At 39.3% G+C, this 17,509-nt stretch overlaps 1 protein-coding gene across 4 annotated transcripts in view; it reads right to left on the bottom strand.

Moving 5' to 3' along the window:
• Window positions 1-17,509, bottom strand: part of LOC108240646 — a 36,325-nt gene that overhangs the window by 11,328 nt on the left and 7,488 nt on the right. For 3 of the 4 annotated variants that reach the window (XM_037975568.1, XM_037975567.1, XM_037975566.1), the window contains exons 2-30: window positions 12,880-12,998; window positions 12,727-12,795; window positions 11,284-11,308; window positions 11,147-11,164; window positions 10,793-10,852; window positions 10,528-10,658; window positions 10,321-10,437; window positions 9,527-9,584; window positions 9,393-9,440; window positions 8,683-8,751; window positions 8,281-8,420; window positions 6,998-7,120; window positions 6,859-6,916; window positions 6,684-6,752; window positions 6,518-6,573; window positions 6,346-6,414; window positions 6,222-6,246; window positions 6,117-6,140; window positions 5,601-5,666; window positions 5,362-5,501; window positions 4,421-4,543; window positions 4,226-4,283; window positions 4,013-4,057; window positions 3,857-3,910; window positions 3,411-3,556; window positions 3,060-3,164; window positions 2,917-2,965; window positions 2,750-2,830; window positions 897-1,687 (exon numbers count right to left, since the gene is read on the bottom strand). In XM_037975568.1, the coding sequence (XP_037831496.1) occupies window positions 897-1,687; window positions 2,750-2,830; window positions 2,917-2,965; window positions 3,060-3,164; window positions 3,411-3,556; window positions 3,857-3,910; window positions 4,013-4,057; window positions 4,226-4,283; window positions 4,421-4,543; window positions 5,362-5,501; window positions 5,601-5,666; window positions 6,117-6,140; window positions 6,222-6,246; window positions 6,346-6,414; window positions 6,518-6,573; window positions 6,684-6,752; window positions 6,859-6,916; window positions 6,998-7,120; window positions 8,281-8,420; window positions 8,683-8,751; window positions 9,393-9,440; window positions 9,527-9,584; window positions 10,321-10,437; window positions 10,528-10,658; window positions 10,793-10,852; window positions 11,147-11,164; window positions 11,284-11,308; window positions 12,727-12,795; window positions 12,880-12,969 (2,907 nt within the window). In that variant the 5' untranslated portion in view covers window positions 12,970-12,998. The remainder of the gene's footprint in view (window positions 1-896; window positions 1,688-2,749; window positions 2,831-2,916; window positions 2,966-3,059; window positions 3,165-3,410; window positions 3,557-3,856; window positions 3,911-4,012; window positions 4,058-4,225; window positions 4,284-4,420; window positions 4,544-5,361; window positions 5,502-5,600; window positions 5,667-6,116; window positions 6,141-6,221; window positions 6,247-6,345; window positions 6,415-6,517; window positions 6,574-6,683; window positions 6,753-6,858; window positions 6,917-6,997; window positions 7,121-8,280; window positions 8,421-8,682; window positions 8,752-9,392; window positions 9,441-9,526; window positions 9,585-10,320; window positions 10,438-10,527; window positions 10,659-10,792; window positions 10,853-11,146; window positions 11,165-11,283; window positions 11,309-12,726; window positions 12,796-12,879; window positions 12,999-17,509) is intronic. The other variant, XM_017424251.3, reaches the window with a different exon arrangement.

Consider the following 17,509-nt stretch of genomic DNA (forward strand, 5'->3'; position numbering starts at 1 on the left):
AAACAGATAAAGATAATCAGCGGTACATCTGATTTTCTGTTTTATGAATACACTTTGAGACAAAATTCTCAATTTCTAATAAAAGTTTCCATAAAAGTAAGAAACTAAATGGCTCAGTGACATAATTACAATCCACAGCTGAATCTAGAGGAGAATACAGGACAGGGTTAATAGTTGTGTTGTTTCTATGTGAGGAAGGAATGTGAGGAACTACTATCAGGTTTGTTACTGCCAAGCAAACACGCCAGCCTCTCCAAGAACAGTCCGATTATGGTGATGTTTACAGCAGCTCAGGTAATGTTTGCGCTGTTACAGCTTGACCCAGCAGACTGGATCAAGCTGGTCCACTGTGTGATTTACCGATATTCTTGGAAAAGTTTGGAGGCAAGGGTCGGGGGATTTACGTTAATCATAAGAGGAGGGGGGATTGGTTGGGCTTCTCACATACACACCAATGTGAAGACTTCCATTTATGGCCGTCCTGTCGGTATCAGATGGCGGGGTTAATGAATGTGTAAGCAGATGTGCTCTGAACCATATCTGCTTCAATATTTGCTTAAACTGTTTTTGTCTCCACTGAACCATTCCCCCCTGTACATCAAAGTGAACACAAAGCTTTATCAGCCTCAGTAAGAACTGCAGTCTGAGGATTGTGTTCCTGGTAGTTGGAATGTAGTTTTTGCTCCAGCAAAAAAAAAAAAAAAACCTATAAAAAGGACCGGATATGTTGCTTTGGCATGTCACAGAAAAGCAAGAAAAAACAGAAACGTACAAAAGAAAAAACTCGACTCAACAGATGTTAACTTGACAAACAGAGAAAAAAAAAATATGGATCAGCTCAAATTTCTTACAGCTTTCTCACGGGATAGTTTGATTGTTTTGTATCATTTACTCACCAGTCGATGCATCTTCTGGTGTTTAAACTCCGTCAGATGGCCGACGATGTCCTTCCCCGGGACCTTCTGAGAGCAGCCCCCACAAAGATAGACTGGGTCTCGTTTAACACAGCGGCATTCAAAAAACGTTGCCGAGATGTTGCAAAAATCGTCGCTCTGAACCTTTTCGGCCATCTTTTCTGCATCCCCCACGTTGTGGATCCCCTTCTTAACTTCAATTTTGGGAATTTTTGCAGGTTGTTGGGGTGACGAGTCATCTTTGGAGGCAGAGCGAGGTCTTTTAGGGCCCGTTTGTTGTCCCGCGTCCTCATCCGGACAGCCTTGTGTTTGTGATTGTTCAGGCGTAGGTGGTTTATTCTCGTTTTTCTGGTGACTCATTTGCCGTGTTACATGTTTGATATTTGGGCTCTCCTTTGTTCTCGCCTGCGCTTCACCGTTTTTCTCCATCTTCTTGCAGCTTCCTGTAGCATCCTCGATGTTTATTTCAGTCGAAGCCTCTTCTGTTTTCACCCTTGTTGGGTGGACTGTCTCGCCTGCGTTTTTTACCTCTGGTGGACAAACTTTTACAGACACCTCTTTTTTTACAACCAGTTCCGCTTTGTTTGGTGCTGGCGTCTCCTCGCTAACTTTTGCCTTTTCAATCTGAACATTTTTTTTCACGTCTGGCGTCTCCTCGTCACATTTTTGCTCTTTGATCTGTGCGTCGTTTTGCGTCTTGTCCGTGTCGAGGCAGGTTTTCTGACCGTCTTTCTCGTGTCCCTGTACCTCCTCTCTTTGGGTTTTCCTGGGAACTGAAACAAATTGCAACACTTTAAAAAGTGCATTTTCACTGTAAACGTTCGTGATACAAGAACTTTAACATCAGACACGCAAGCCAAGCTAAAAGCCAATAAATCAGATGTTAAAACACATGCACATAATGAAACAAGACTAAAAACTACATTAGTTACAAAAATTGTGAATTTCCTTTCATTTATAGGTGGAGCCGATGTGCAAGATGTTCAGTTAAACACAAAAGAGTCCACAAATGATGTGACAAAAGCAGCAGAAATTACTTAATCATCCAATAATGTCCACTCAGAATTAGCCAATGGCTGAACTCCACAAGATAGATCGACACCAACCTGGAGAGTTTTTTGTTTTCGATTAATCTTTTTGCAAGAGTCGAGTTGATTGTTGATAACCAAATTAAAACTAATCTTGCTTGGCGAGGTGAACTAAAGATTATTATTCGTTAAATCAGTGAGAGTTGCATCTAATCACAGCTGAGAGTCCTGGATTACAAAACTATAACATGAAATGATTCTAAAAAGACAAAATAAAATGTTTAAGACTACAAATATAGCTTACACCTATGCACATTTGTGTTGCATTTTTAAGCTTAAAAAGCCAGAAAATGGCTCATTTCAGATCTTTTAGCAGAACTAGACTGAGACGAAGTGGATAAACTGATATTTGGCCGTATGACCTTCAGACCAACAGGCGTTTCTGTTACACTGACGTTGGACAAGAAGGTCTCAAGTTGATCGATGGGGTTGAGCTCAGGTTCTTCCACACTGAACTCAAACCGCGTCCTTATAGTCTTTCAATCTGAACAGCCGTGTTGGAATAGAAAATGACCTTCTCCTAAGTGTTACCACAACGTTGGAAGCATAGCATTGTCCTAAATGTCTTTTTACGCCGAACCATTAGGATAAAGTGGCTAGCCCAGTTAATTCAACAATTGTTGACTAAATTGTTCATATGGTAAACCTTTGTTTAAAGCGTCTGTCTTTTTATGGCACTTAAATGGCCTCAAAAATCTCTGAATGGTTCTCAAAAGCGGTTTTGTTCATTTCTTTGGCTTGGCTTACCCAGCTTCGTCCCAGGCTTTATCGGAGGCACGAGTCCTCCTTTCCCTTCTCTGTTCTTTGCAGCCGACAAGATGGTTATTGCTAAAATAAAACGGTGCAAAACGGTCAAGAGAAATATTTGGCCATGGATGCCACGGTGGAATATTTGTTACAATCTGCAGACTCACCTCTATGGTAGGTGCAGGGCTCCCATATAGACCGCTTTAGTTGTATTACCTGAGAGGTCAGAAGACAGCAACGCATTATGTGTGTAAATGGAAGAGACGGAAGATGAGGAAGACCAAGAAATACATCATTTTCAGTAGAATACCTGCATATGAGACACTGTGTGAATATCTGCCGCCTGTTTTGCCAGGTCCAGTAAGGTCTCTGTGTTGTCTGTGCTGGGATTCAGTGAGTCCGGGTGAAAACGGTTCTGCATGTAAACACACACATTGCCAACATGTAAAGGTCTATATGATAATTGTTGCTATTACTGTGTACAACTGGGTCTTCGGATGTTTTTACACATGCTGTCATTTTTGGATGAAGGGTCATTAAATAAATTTTCACATGCATAATGATAAAACTAGAAATAAAAGCACCAGTAATGGAGAGAAAAGAAAGAAAAAAGTGTGGGGAAAAGAAAGAAAGCACAAAATTAAAAAATTAAAAAACTCACTAGAAATGTCGTAACATGCTCTCGACTGAAAACATGAGCTTGAGATTCGACTATGGACAGCCTCCGTTCACAGAGCAAACACAGAAGTCCAACCACAGGCTTGTTTCTCATGTCAATCAGATCATGTGAAACCAGAAACTGTTTGCCTGAATGAATAAATGAACGAATACATGCATCAGAAACACATAGACAGCCCTTCTGTGCTTACTGCATCCAGATCTTTTGATACAGCATAAGAAAAATTAAACCTGACCCTAATCTAAATGAAACAACTGCAACGTGAGCACTCAAACTAGACTGATTTTCCGTCTAATTATTATATTCATAAATATAACACTGATGCAACATGTAAAGGGAGAGCAAACAACTCTTTATTTCTCTTGTAACGATGGCTGATGTTTTAAAAGACACTTCATATTTCTGGTTTCAGGGCAGGTTGTACTAACCAAGCAGGGGAAATCTTTCATTTCCTTGTTTGCTGAAGGTTTTGCACGGTGGAACTGACAGGACACAAACAAAGACACAAAAATACAAACTTAACGGATGCATATTCAAAAATAAAATCCACATTAAATGCTGAAAATTATTGTTTTTTCACAAACCTTGACACTTTAACAGAGCGTGATACAGCTGAAGGTTTTTCATCACTGCAGTCCAAACAACAACAAGAACATTCTAGTTATCAGGCAGTATTTTGTCTGGAGAATGCAACGTTGTTCGTGCCGTTGAGTGAGTTTCATTCAGATCATAACACAGGTCACAAAACAATTTAACATATAAGAGTCGAAAAAGAAGTTTGTCTCTTCAGTTCAAACCTTGTTTGTAATTGGAAGACATGAGGTCATGAAATATTGAGTATGGAATATCCAAAATCTACAAAAACAAAACAAAACAAAAGGATAAGTATACAGATAACTATTGTGAAAACCTAATATTTTCCTTTTATAACACTGACAACTTTTTATACTGAGTTTTCAAGCTAGCGAGCACACGTAAAAAATGCCTTTTACCTTCAGAATGATTCGACTTTGCTCCCCTTTGTCCTCCTTCTCCTTCCATGCCATCTTCTTCAGCTCGTTCTTTTTGAGGTCGCCTTCCCAGGCGAAAGGCAGACGCCACGGGTTCTGGTACATCTGAGGTCAGACGAAACACACGAAAGTCCGATAAATGCCAAAGCAGAAAAACTTTACCCCTCCACTTGACGGAGTACAATTCTAAGAGCATTAAAAATAGATTTCGGGACATCTAGCGGTGAAGCTGCAGATTGCAACTAACTAAATAGCCCCGTGTTTCGCTTCTTTCCCTTTCAGAGTGTCGGAGAACCCATGCTGGTCGTTACAACTGCAAACAACAACAAAATAAAAGAAACCAAGATGGTGTCTAGTTTGTCTAATCTAAGCTGCTGCAGAAACTTGTCAGACTTCCTGAACTCCAACAAGAGATTCTGACTCAGGTGGCCACTGGTGGAACTGCAGTTTTTAGTACCTCCATTTTGATTTTATTTTATTCTGCAAGCTCAGCAGTTTCTATTTGTACCCTTCACCCCCCTTTAGTCCCTTCAGTCCTAAACAAAACATCCACTGTCAACATGTACGCTAAAATCACCTTCCCATCATTAAATCCATCTTTTGCCTAAACTATTAATATACTTCAAATGACCTTTTTTTTGTTTTCACACAACCTTCCACATCTTGCCTGACCAAATAATTGAGAACAGGAGTTTTACATCACATTTTACCTTTTATAAATATTAAAAAAGCAACAAAAAGTAGAGATATTTTCTCTTAGAAAACTTGAATTTGAAAGCGATAAACGCTTGAATTAAGAATCAAGGAAAAAAAGCCCTGTTCTGCCGTCAGTTGAATAGTTTATGCTGGCTAACATGTAATGTATAATATATATATATATATATATATATATATATATATATATATATTTATTATAAGCTTACCAGGGTGCTTATGAGATGTTTATGAGACTCAAAATGTTCACCGATGCAGGGCTGAGGAATACACTCCAGACAACAGAAACACAAATAAAATGGTTCCACTTTAACAGACGAAGAGATGCACATAACAACCAGGTCTGCTCCTATAGCAAAACAAAATTAAAAAGAAAAAAAAAAAAATCAATATTTTCCTGAGTTTTACATCAAATTATAAATGTATGTGAACACAAGAGAAACCTCACCAACGATTGGTTGATTTGCTCTCAAACTCTCACAGGCGTGCTTGTACAAGGACAAAAACGGCCTCACTAAAAGGAGGAGATGTCACAAAGCAAAGCAGAAAATATAACAATCTGCACCGTTTTCAACACTACGGCAGACACAATAAGCTCGAGATTTTAGTCTCGTTTATTTTGGACTTCTGTGTGGTTTCCATGTATGCAACACAATCCAGACCATGATGATGTGCACACTTGTTTTTCTTTTTATTGTGTGTGTTGAAGAGCTTTTCACAGTATTCAACCAATAAGTCTCATACTTTTATTCTGACATATGCAACATAAACAAGAACCCAGAATAGCCTGGTACTATCTTGTACAAGCTCTATGCTTATAAAGACAGTCGAAAATGCCGAAGTAAAGATGCTGTGACCTGAAAAACTGAGGCAGGTCAGGAATAAATTGTAACGTATGATATTAAGCATCCAGCTCAATTTAACCACCAGAACTGTTTCATTTAGAGACAAAAAAAATGCATACCTGCTTGGTAATTCTGAGGCGCATCTGCGAAAAGAGCGGAAATAACATAATCAGATGACTCTGGAGACAGGAATATCACTCAGATTAGAGACAAGTGAACATTACCTGGACCAAAGATTTTCGCCAGCATCTGGAGAAGAACGTTAAGAGTAGTTAAGACGAAGGTGATGTCACTGATGATAAGACCATTAATTCCAACTTTCTGTCAAAGTGAAAACTTGTCATTTACCTTTTGGTGTTTAAAGTCTGACAGATGTCGCAGATAAGAAGAAATAGCGTCAAAGATTTCGTTGCAATCCTTTTGGAAGAATCCAAGAAACAAATGTCTATTTTTGATCCAACTTGTTTTAAATATATGAGCACGTAAAAACATACGACTAATGCCAATAAGAATGTATCACCTGGCAGCGTAGCTTGCATTCGGGTTTTCTAGAAACTGAGATGGCAGCATTACACTCTGAAAATAAGGGAAAAAAACAAAAGGTTTGTTTTTTGCAGAAGAATAAAAAGCAGCTCGACATGAAAACAGGTAAAAAAGTAATAAATTCTAATGTTTTTTGGGCCAACCCAGCTTGTTTCCTGGTGTAACGCAGGCCGTCAACTTGCTCTTTGTGATGGATTCTAGTTTCTTCAGAGCTAAAAGCCACAATATGACAAACAAGAAAAACATAAGTCCACATTCGTCTAAAAATCAAGTTAAGACAAAACTAACGTAAGCAAAGGCAGGAAATCAAACACCAACCTGCTGAGTAACATGTGAAATCCACCGACTGGAATTCGTTGGGCTGCAGGCTCACTTGCTGTGATAAATATATTTATACATATTAATCAAAATGACTTAAAAACATTTTCAACGCTTGGACTTTGGCAACGTTGCCTACCTTAATGGAAGCAGTTCCATGAATTTTCTCCGACTGCTTTGCGACATCAAATATCATTGGGGAAAACGAGCTGTAGGTCCTGTAGGACTGTTTTGACAGCAGCGTAGAGGGATGCCACGCTTTCTGTGCAGAGAAATAAACAGGAAGGTGAGAGAGAGAGTACAGGACTGATCCTTCAGTAGTTTACAAACTTTATTTAGTACAAACCCTCCAAAACAAACATCCTACACTGATTCCTACTGCACTGAAACATTTACTATAACGACCTTGTACGCCAAATGGCACATTTCTTTTTTTTTTCCTCCTAGTTTTGTTTTTTGAACAACATGAAGAAAATAAAAGCTCAATAATTTCATCACTTGGTGTCATCAATACCAAACATTTCAGGTGCTGTTAGAGGAGAAAAAAAATGCAAAATCCACAGTATAAATTATGAAAAAGCTTTACTAACAGAACTTTTTCTAAATGGATGTACAGCACTGTGCAAAAGTTTTGGGTCATTCATCTTTGTTAATATCACCATGAAAGGCAGAGAGATATTGTTTTCGCCCCTGATGGTCGCCACAGCAAAGGAGTCTTAGCAAAAACAAAAATGGCAGCAACTTCAGTCAATTTTACATGTATTGATCCAAAATATGGTGAGATTCTAGCTGACAGAGATCCCCAACGTCTACTCTGAGCGCTAATTGATCGAACAAGATCTGTGCTTAAAAATGTGCCATCAACTACTGGAACCAAGTTTGTTACCAAATTCAGTTGACCCTAGGAAAACACAAAAATAGCTAAAAATCAGTTAATTTTACAGATTTTGATCTAAAATTTGGTATGAATGCATTGAGCAGAATCTTTGTCTAAAACCTTGACATCAACTGTTTGAGTCAACTCTGTCATTTCTCAATATAAGATGATCTTCTTCTAAAACTCTGGCATGAGGCAGAGGGAGATTTGTTTTTGTAGTAGAATACAGGGAATAGGGTTAATAGTTTTGTTATTTTTATGTGTGAAAGAGGACAATGTGAAATAAAAGTAATAGGTTTGTTATTTCCAAGCGAAGATGCCAGTCTATCCAAGAACTGTCCGATTACATTATTCTTTACAAGCAGTTCAGGAAATGTTGTTCAAAATGTTATCAGCTTGACCCAGCTTTAATCTCCTTTTCAAATAAAAATCATATTTATCTTATGACATTGATGTAAGATAAATCGTAGCAGGACTGTTTTTTTTTTTTTTGGCCATGTGACATAATTTTAAAGAAATATTCACTTGGTATCGTGCCAACTCACAAAAAAGCAGTGGATGTGATCAAAGCTGAGGACGTGGTTGATGATCATGTGGTTGGCTACCGTTATGCAGCACAGCGAACACAGATAGTGCCTGTTCTCACGTGGCCCAACTCTGACGCATTCAACAATGTGCTGCATCCCTGCAAGACAGAAATCAGGGCAAATGGTGATTTAAAAAAAAGAAGAAATCATAGCATTACCAAAAGCAGAAGAAGGCTAACAATGTAGGGTTTCCTGAACTGAATGTCAGTATTCCTCCAAATCAGGAAATGCAAAAATTTTAACCCAATAAATGCTTTACGTTAGGATATACTTGCATGCAGAATAACTAATTTGTTATATGATGTGTAGTAAAATACCAAAGCACACCAATTTATTTAAAACTGCTGCTGTAATACTGACCAAGAAGTGGATGTCTCCTGTTGCTGTCATTTTGGTAGGCTTGGATTGTCATCCTCTTCGGCTGAAGATCTGAAACACATAAAACGATGATGAACTAAGAAACATAATAATAATTCAGCTAATAATCCAGATATTATTAGCACAATATTACCTTAAAACATTATTACTGTTCTTTTACAAGCATCACATCCTTGAGGAACCTTTTCAATGACAACTAAACTAATTAAATACAATTAATGCCATGTTGCAGTGTTTGTTGTTGGAGACAGGAACGTTCTTTGGCCAGAAGCAGGAGCGTCTTATGAACTGAAAATTACCACGCCCAATAAACCAACGGATAGATGACATAATAGCAACTCACGCCTTCACAAATAAAATAACGTCTACAGCAGTGACTCAAATGTCTTCACACTAAGCCTCGCATAAAAAAAAAAAACAGGTTATGACTAATCAACGGCAGAAACTTTTACATCAGTAAAAACACAACACTTATGCTCAATGGGAGGTTTAGTCTAGCAAACCAATTCAACTTTTCAGTATTTAGTGACGACTTCTGCAAGTAGCCGGTGAACCGCGGGTACTTTTGGATTTCTCCTTTCTAACTTGTTTTGCAAATGGCTGAGGTTTTAGGGCACACTGAATCACAAAATATGATTGTTTTTAAAAAAAACAGTCATAAAAAACAGTAGTGAACAAAAAAGTGAACTTACCTTTAAGCAGCTCAGTTAGCTTTGAGTTTTCACTTAGAGTTTGCATCACTGCAAGGAATATTTAGATGATGCTCATTATTACACCTTCAGAAGATTAACAAAAGCAGAATAGATCAATCATAAAGTACCAATACCTTCTGAGTAGGCTTTTGTTTTAAGCATTTCCAGCAGCTTTCTGGGTAAATTCAAAATCTGCAAATACAAAAGTTATAAAAATACATAATCCTGTTGCTCTTTCAATTTTCATTGACTTTCAAGTGTATTTTAATTTATATGTTGTTACAGCAGTGCAGTAAATCAAGGAAGTTTCTCGGAAAGTCAGTCACACACACACACACACACACACACACAAACCAGGATTTCATGAGGTCATTTTATAATGGTTATCGTATGTTAGACATTTGCATTATTGTTTTTTTCCTTCTTCTTCTTTAAATTATTTATTTTTTAAAAACTCTCCTCCATTGTTCTGAGACGATGAGCTTTTCCAAAAGGATTTTATCCTCCGAGAGTTGTTAAATCCATCATTACAGGGGAATCCATTCCTGGTGCAGGTGCATTGGATGATTTAAAGCTATGCAGGTGTGCAGTAGTGTAAACGGGCAATGTGTGTTTCTGTTTTCTGAGGGCGATGATATGCGTCCTTTGAAGCATTTTTGATACAGGAACCATAACAGTGCATCGAAAAACTGATTTCATTGGCTGGAAAAGATGATGAAAAGATTCTCATAATTGGCTTCGTTTTTTTAATTTCTAAATCACATAAACTTCCAAATTTATGTAACCAACTTCCATAACTGCTTGCTATGAGACACGGCCATAACAGATAGCTAATTTTAAGACCTTTTTCACACGATACAAAGCATTAATGGCTTCAAATGTTTAGCAGTACCATTTAGTACTTGGAATACATATGGCCTCCTTATACCTGCAGAGCTTGGGACTCCATTTTATCCATTTCCTGTTTCAGCTTAGGCTGCAAAATCCTTTTGATGTTCATGCTGGGGGTCCAGGAGAAAAACAAATCATTTGGGTTTGTGTAGTTCTGAGAAAAAAAAACAAAATATACTTCAACTTTTTAATTTTTTGTTGTTGTTTGGTGTTTTTTTGCCATTTTATGATGTCCAACACCTACAAAGTAGTTAATGCGATGCTCTTCAGAGAAGATGTGGTTTAAAATACTGTTTAGTGGGATGCACTTCTCACAGACATGGCAGAGGTACAACGACAACTCTGCGCCGAAACACAGCGTGACCAGAGACAAACCTGCAAGAAAGAATATATAGAACAACATTATTTTTTACAAAGCATTGTGTGTATTCAACCCCTACATTCTTATTTATGTATCTGTATCTTATCTATTTTTATTGTGTGATTAAGGAACAAAAAGACATTCTTACCCACAACTGGTTGATTGATTGTCTTGGATGGGTCCACAAAAACCAAATTAGGTATAATTTCTAAAGAACAAAAAAAAGATTGAAAAACAAATAAAATACATGAATTCAGCATGCATTCAGATTCAATATTCAACAAATTGTGTTGTATTAACTTTGTATGCTCAAACTAAACAGAATACACCCACATACACACTCACTCCATGAGAAACATTAAGAAAAAAGAAATTTTGCAAGAAAAAAAAACTATACATGTATAAAGATAATTTAAACAAACAGAAAAGTGATTATTGTTACACATACTTTACTTGGACTTTAATGGTGCACATTTAAGCTGAAAAAACAAAGCTAACTTACCACATTTGGCTGTGGCAGCTAAAAAAAAAAAAAAAAAAGAGCAAAAGAGAAACATTTAGGAAATAATATTTTGTGTACTGAACACCAGTGTGGGTGATTATTATCAGTAAAATAAGGATATTGAAAATGAGCATTACCTTGTGGGTAAATAGTCTTCATTTTCTGTGAAAAATTAAATTAAATAAAAAAGATTCACTTTTAAACAGACAAAATAAGCAGGAGAAGGAACTGGGTTGTTTAAACGGGTCTACAAATATTAGTGGGGAATTCCTTTTTGGACAGAAGTAACAAATCAGTGGTTTTGCAAAGTGTGGACCACAGATATCAGGTTTCATCTGTTTATCATCAATCTTATTTTTCCTTGACATTTAACATTTGCACACAAAGTTTTGCAGAAGCAGGAGTAACAGCAGGATTTCTGCTGTTTGGATTAAGCAGTTACCTGACTTATCGTCAAATTCGTTTGATGGGTTTGGCGGTCAACAATCAAACTGTGTGGTTACGGGAGCTGAATCGCAAATTGGACTGAATTGCGGCTCTAGAATATAATATGGGTTACATCTTGGAGGAAGTTGCTCGCTCGAATCAGGAGGAATGGACCTGGAATTTGGCTGTTTAGATTTGCCACTGAGAAGTATCCGCAAGACTTTTAAGACAGACGAAAACATGTCTGCCTGAACCAAAACAATTACTGTTTGTTTGTGAATTGGCTCCCCTAGGCTGACCTTGGTCAGCTATCTTGAAATTTCTTCTGGAACTATAAGACGCTCTGCTCCCTCCTGCCTAAGGACATCTGTGGATCTGTTCAGAGCTCACTGATAAACTTTCCATCATTATCAAAGACAATGGCCTCTGTGATGTGATTCATGGACTTCTCTACAAACACACACACACATTCACAACACACACCACATCTTCTTCCTTCACCTCTACATACACACACACACACTCTCCGCTGTTTTTGAGTCATCTCTCTCACTCCACCCCCCTCCCCTCCCCTCCCCTCCTTCCCTCTTTCATTATCTTAGTAATTCTTACGTCGGCTGTATGGCGGGCCTGGGGTACTTTTAGAAAGTTCAGTACCGTTAGTTTTAGCATTGTTATGTTTTAGCTTATTTAGCCTTCCTGTACATTTAGTTTAGTTTATTTTATCTTAGCTCATGCTTTAGATATTGTTAGATTGTTAGTTTTGTTTGTTTGACAATTAGGAATCTGTGTTCAGACAATAACAGACCACCCAATCTGTCAATCCCAATAAATTAAACTTTTAACATGAAATAAAATGATTTATTATTTAAAAACAAATGTGTAAGAGACATTTAACATCTAACACAGACCAGTCAGTGTTAAGGAGACTAAATCTATTGTTAAACTTTGCAGTGGTCCACATCTTCCAATGGCTACACTCTTGTGTCGACTAAAGTAGATTCACTGGTCTCTAAAGTTCAGTTAAGCTCTCTCACCATCAAAATTTGATCAGAAAGGAGACAAAGTCAAGCTAAAAATAGAAATAAGACTAACAAGCTGCCATGTATGTGTAATAAGACTTTTTAAAACACCTCAAGAACTTTAATGCTCACCTCTAGGTGTTCCTTTGAACGCAAATGTTCCTTGAGAAGAATCATCTGGAAAAATTTGGCGGAGCATACCTAAAAGGAGGAAATAAAATGACCCATGGATGTTAGAAAATACAGCAGTCTTTACAACCGTTCCAGCAAAACTTATAAACCTACGAATTTAAAAAGACTGCGGAGACACAGGCGGCTCTTCGTGGCTGTGTTGGCTAGGAATAAAGATACCTCGGCCAGGCAGCATAGCGACATGTTTCCTTCAGGGTAAGGGAAGCAAAAATCTGTACAAGGAAAGGAAAGTTGAGAAGCTGGCAGGAAGAAACCCATTTTAAGGAGGAGGGAGGAGCTTCCTGGGAGTTCTGATCCAAGCTGTGTGTCAAAGCAAACGGCTCGCAACCACGCAACTACGAATCAATTTCTGGATGTCTTATGGAGTGTGCTGGAGCGTTGAGATTTCTATGGTGCCATGAGTCAGAGTTCCAATCATATATTCTGCACAAAACTGGGTTTGCACCCAGCTTTTAGACCATACGTGCAGAAAAAGATTGTAAACATAATAAGAGTAATGAAATTGGTGTAATGAGGACAGTAAACTTTGAAGGGGCTGTTCACTTAGATCTTGTCCATATTATCCAACAAGAGCTTAGCTACTAATTTTGCAGTTGTGTGTTGAACATACTTCTTTGATGCTCCTTCATTTGTTGAATCAGCTTAGTTGTAAAAACAATGCATCTTTAATGTGATTTCTTAATGTTTTGTCCATTAATTAAGCAAAAATATTTTAAGATTAAGTGTCAAAATTATTAAACAAACTTTAAACAAAGTTTACTGACAGCAAGAGGACAAGTTTGTATATGAATAATGGGCATAAGGGTCACGTGAGGACAGTTTCATAAGTTTGAAACAGACAACATCCTTCCTGAACACATACCACATGATCAAAGTGCGTAACTTGAACCTCATAACAACCAAGCCACACAGGAAGTTTATTCAAGCAATGCTTATTTGCATACTGCAAGTGTTTTAAAATAAAGGTTAAATGAAAATCTTTTTTTTCCCAATAACCACTTACATTTTTGTTTCCACCAGCTGCACACTGTAATGCAAAACACCCACAATACACTGTAGGAATCTGTTCATTAAATCATTGGGTGAGCTTCAAAAGTATTTCAGGGAACAGCATTAAGGGAAAATGGTGGCGTAAATAAGAGCTTTCCTGCCACAACACCAACAATAGGTCTGTTATAAAAATAGTTGGTTTAAGGAGTGTTTAAATCAGAACAAATTTGGTTTGTGAAGCAGAGTGAAGCCTAGTAGATCTGGATACATAAAATAAAAATTTGACACAGCACAACAAAGGATTTTTTATTTTCAAGAGTTTGTTAGTGCCAAAAATGTTGCTCCAAATGAATTTGTTATTGAAGAATAAATACGTCATTTTTTTGGTATCAAGTTAGTTTTTGACAGTACCATAATATTAGAGCAGATAAGTAGTTTAGGTTTTACTTGGTTGTAAGTTGGATATATATGCATCCATTCATCCATCCATTTCCTTAACTCCCTTTACCATGCAGGGTCACATGGAGCTGGTGCCTAGTATCTCCAGCAGTAAACAGCCAAGAGGTTGGTTACACACTGGACAGGTCAAACAGACACCCAGGCACCACCCCAAGGCCGCTGCGTGCCTGCATAGAGGCAAGTCGTCAACGAAGCACACGGCCGGAACCCACAGGCCAAAAAAGTACGGGGCGAGATGCAGGGCACAAGCTCCCTTAACCCAGCCACATCACCACCTTCCGCCACCACCTACCGAACGCCATTTGTGGAAACAACAGAAGAGCTATGGACAACGTTGGCCATGTGTTGTTGCTGTTTTTTAAACTTATGGGGATTCTCCTGCCACTTCAGGAAGAGAGGCGCAGAGGAAGAAATGCTCTGGATGCCGCGATTGTTGCGTGGAGTAGTACAGCTGTTATCCGCCGGAGACTTCAGGCTTTATGTTGCAGGGTAAGCTAACGCTGTTGTTTATATTCCTACTGTTCGCTCTTTATGCTTGCGTCTGGCCACACCCACAACCAATGAGTGAACAGGAGCCAAGCTTGTGCCACCCACGAAAGCAGGGACCAAAAAAGCAGGGACCGGCCTCGAAAAAATGCTCTTGAAAACGTGCACAAAACAAGCCAAGTTGAGTGCAACCGAGACCTTTAGGGCCGGTGGGAAAAGGGCTTTACTACTGTATGCACAAAGTATACTGTGATTTGTCAGAACTTCGCGGGCATGTTTGTTTATGCAGAATTGTGCACACAGGGGACTGCCTGGAGACACAAGTGACCAGGAGGAAGTACACTAGGCAGCAAAGTGCTGGTCAGAAGGGAGTTTGCCTCGTCAGGGTAATGAAGAGACATGTTTTCTACATTCACTCATTATTGTGCACCGCCTGTCGGAAATGATGGTGGTCTTTTCATGACAAATTTGCAAATGCTAACTTTTATTGTCTCAGTCTGTTTAATTGCTGTAAGAGAAGCAAAAATCTGTACAAGGACAAAAGTGGAGAAGCCAGCGGGAAGAAATCTGTTTTGACACTGTTGGAGGAGGGAGGGTCTTCCCAGGACTTCTTCCCCTACAGTTTCTCTTTTGAGTATAAAATGACCATACATAAGGGATTTTCTCACAACTACATCAGCAAGTTGGATGTCTTATGCCTTGTGAAATATAAAGACACAGACTACTTCCATAGTGATGGTCTGGAGCAGCATAATTCAACACCCCACTCAGACCCCTGACGTAGCAAGAACTGGTGAGATCTTTGGTTTTTCCCCCACTGCTTAGAAACGGCACGTTTCCTTCTGAAAAAGTCTTTCTGCATCCATCCATCCACTCATTTTCTTCCACTTCTCTGGGGTCAGGTCACTGGGGCAGCAGCCTAAGCAGAGAGGCCTAGACTTCCCTCTCCCCATTCCCAGCTCCCAGAGAAACATAGTCCCTCCATTGTGTCCTGGGTCTTCATCTGGGTCTCCTCCCGGTTTGACGTGCCCGGAACACCTCACCAGGGAGGCGTACAGGAGGCATCCTAACCAGATGTCTGCGCCATCTTAACTGGCTCCTCTCGATGAGGAGAAGCAGCGGCTCTACTCTGAGTCCCTCCCGGATGACCGAGCTTCTCATCCTATCTCTAGGGGAGAGCCCAGACACCCTGCGGAGAAAACTCATTTCGCCCGCTTGTATCCGCGATCTCGTTCTTTTGGTCACTACCCAAAGCTCGTGACCATAGATGAGGGTAGGAACGTAGATCGACCGGAAAATCAAGAGCTTCGCCTTTTAGCTCAGCTCCCTCTTTACCACGACAGATCGGTACAGCACCCACATCACTGCAAATGATGCACTAATCCACCTTTTGATCCGAGATACTTAAACTCCTCCACTTGGGGCAGGATCCCTTTCCCAACCCAGAGAAGGCACTACCCTTTTCCAGCTCAAGAGCATGGTCTCGGATTTGGAGGCACTGATCCTCACCCCAGCCACTTCACACTGCTCCAGTGAAAGTTGGAGATCACAATCTGATCGTGACCTCAGATTGTTTTTCTGCAGACGTTTGTAATTTCAAATATGTGTCGGGCAATTTATTTCCCCTAAGTGGCTGATGGGTAAGAATGCGGTTTTGCACACAAAAATAGAACATGATTTAAAAAAAAACTGGCTGTTCAAAATGCAAACAGACAATTCAATGGTCACTTGGTCGGAAATACACAGGGTTCAAAAAAACCACAGATGTAAATTCACATATTTCCTTGCAATTCTCCCACAATTCTTTGGTCAATCTTATCATTAGGCTTTCCATACTCCATGAGAAGTTATAAAGTCGGCTCTCCAGGGTTTCCCCCAGCATATCATAAGCCACTTGTTTAACAACAAGCCACCACTTGTTTATTATAAATACGTCATTGTTTATACACGTTTTTTCCCACCGGCATCCCCAAAACCGCAACCTTTATCTACCTCACTGCGTGCGCCAACAGTGATGCAATCGCACTGTCCACGCCCCAGTACAAAGGTGTTGTGCACCTTTCGTAACTTGGGGCAGACAGCGCTCCGCGCTCCATTCAACAATCTGCTCTCTTTTTACCGTATTTCCACTGGTTATGTAGCGTACTGCCCCACGTCTTTTGGGAGAGAAGTGCACCGATGTAAGGGTGTGTGTGTGGGGGGGGGGGACAGGAGACAGGAGAATTGAGAAGTCGGCGGGAAGAAATGGAGGGAGGAGCTTTTAAAGAGTTCTGATCTGATTGTCTCATGGACTATGAAAGGTGTATGCGAAAACAAACGTACAGCTTAGTGCTTCTGTGTTTGTCAGTGTCCTTATTTGGTCTTCCTAACATTTAGCTGGTAGAGACAGTTAGCTGCCCAGGCTGAACCCGGATCTGCTGGAGGTTTCTTCTTGTTAAAAAGTAGAAAGAAGTTTCCACTGTCACATAGCTCACCACACATTTTCAGGATGGGGCTTCTGTCAAAGTGAAGATTCAATGCCATGTGCTAGTTTCAATAAACATTTTATTATTTTGCATTATTTGAAGGCAATCATGTTTACAATCATGTTTCTTAAGGCATTCTTTGGAGTTGCTGCTTGACTGTACAAACCCTTTTTTTCTGTTTAAATGCCTATGAGGTTTTTCAATGTCAGCACTCCATAACAAAAAAGTTAAGCAGGCAGAAAGAATTGTTTAATTTGGACATAATTTGGTCTGCATGCAGACCAGCAATATGTTATGAAAACAACGATTTGCAGGGAGCTAGC

This window comes from Kryptolebias marmoratus, linkage group LG5, assembly GCF_001649575.2.
Source record: "Kryptolebias marmoratus isolate JLee-2015 linkage group LG5, ASM164957v2, whole genome shotgun sequence".
NCBI classification, from domain to species: Eukaryota; Metazoa; Chordata; class Actinopteri; order Cyprinodontiformes; family Rivulidae; genus Kryptolebias; species Kryptolebias marmoratus.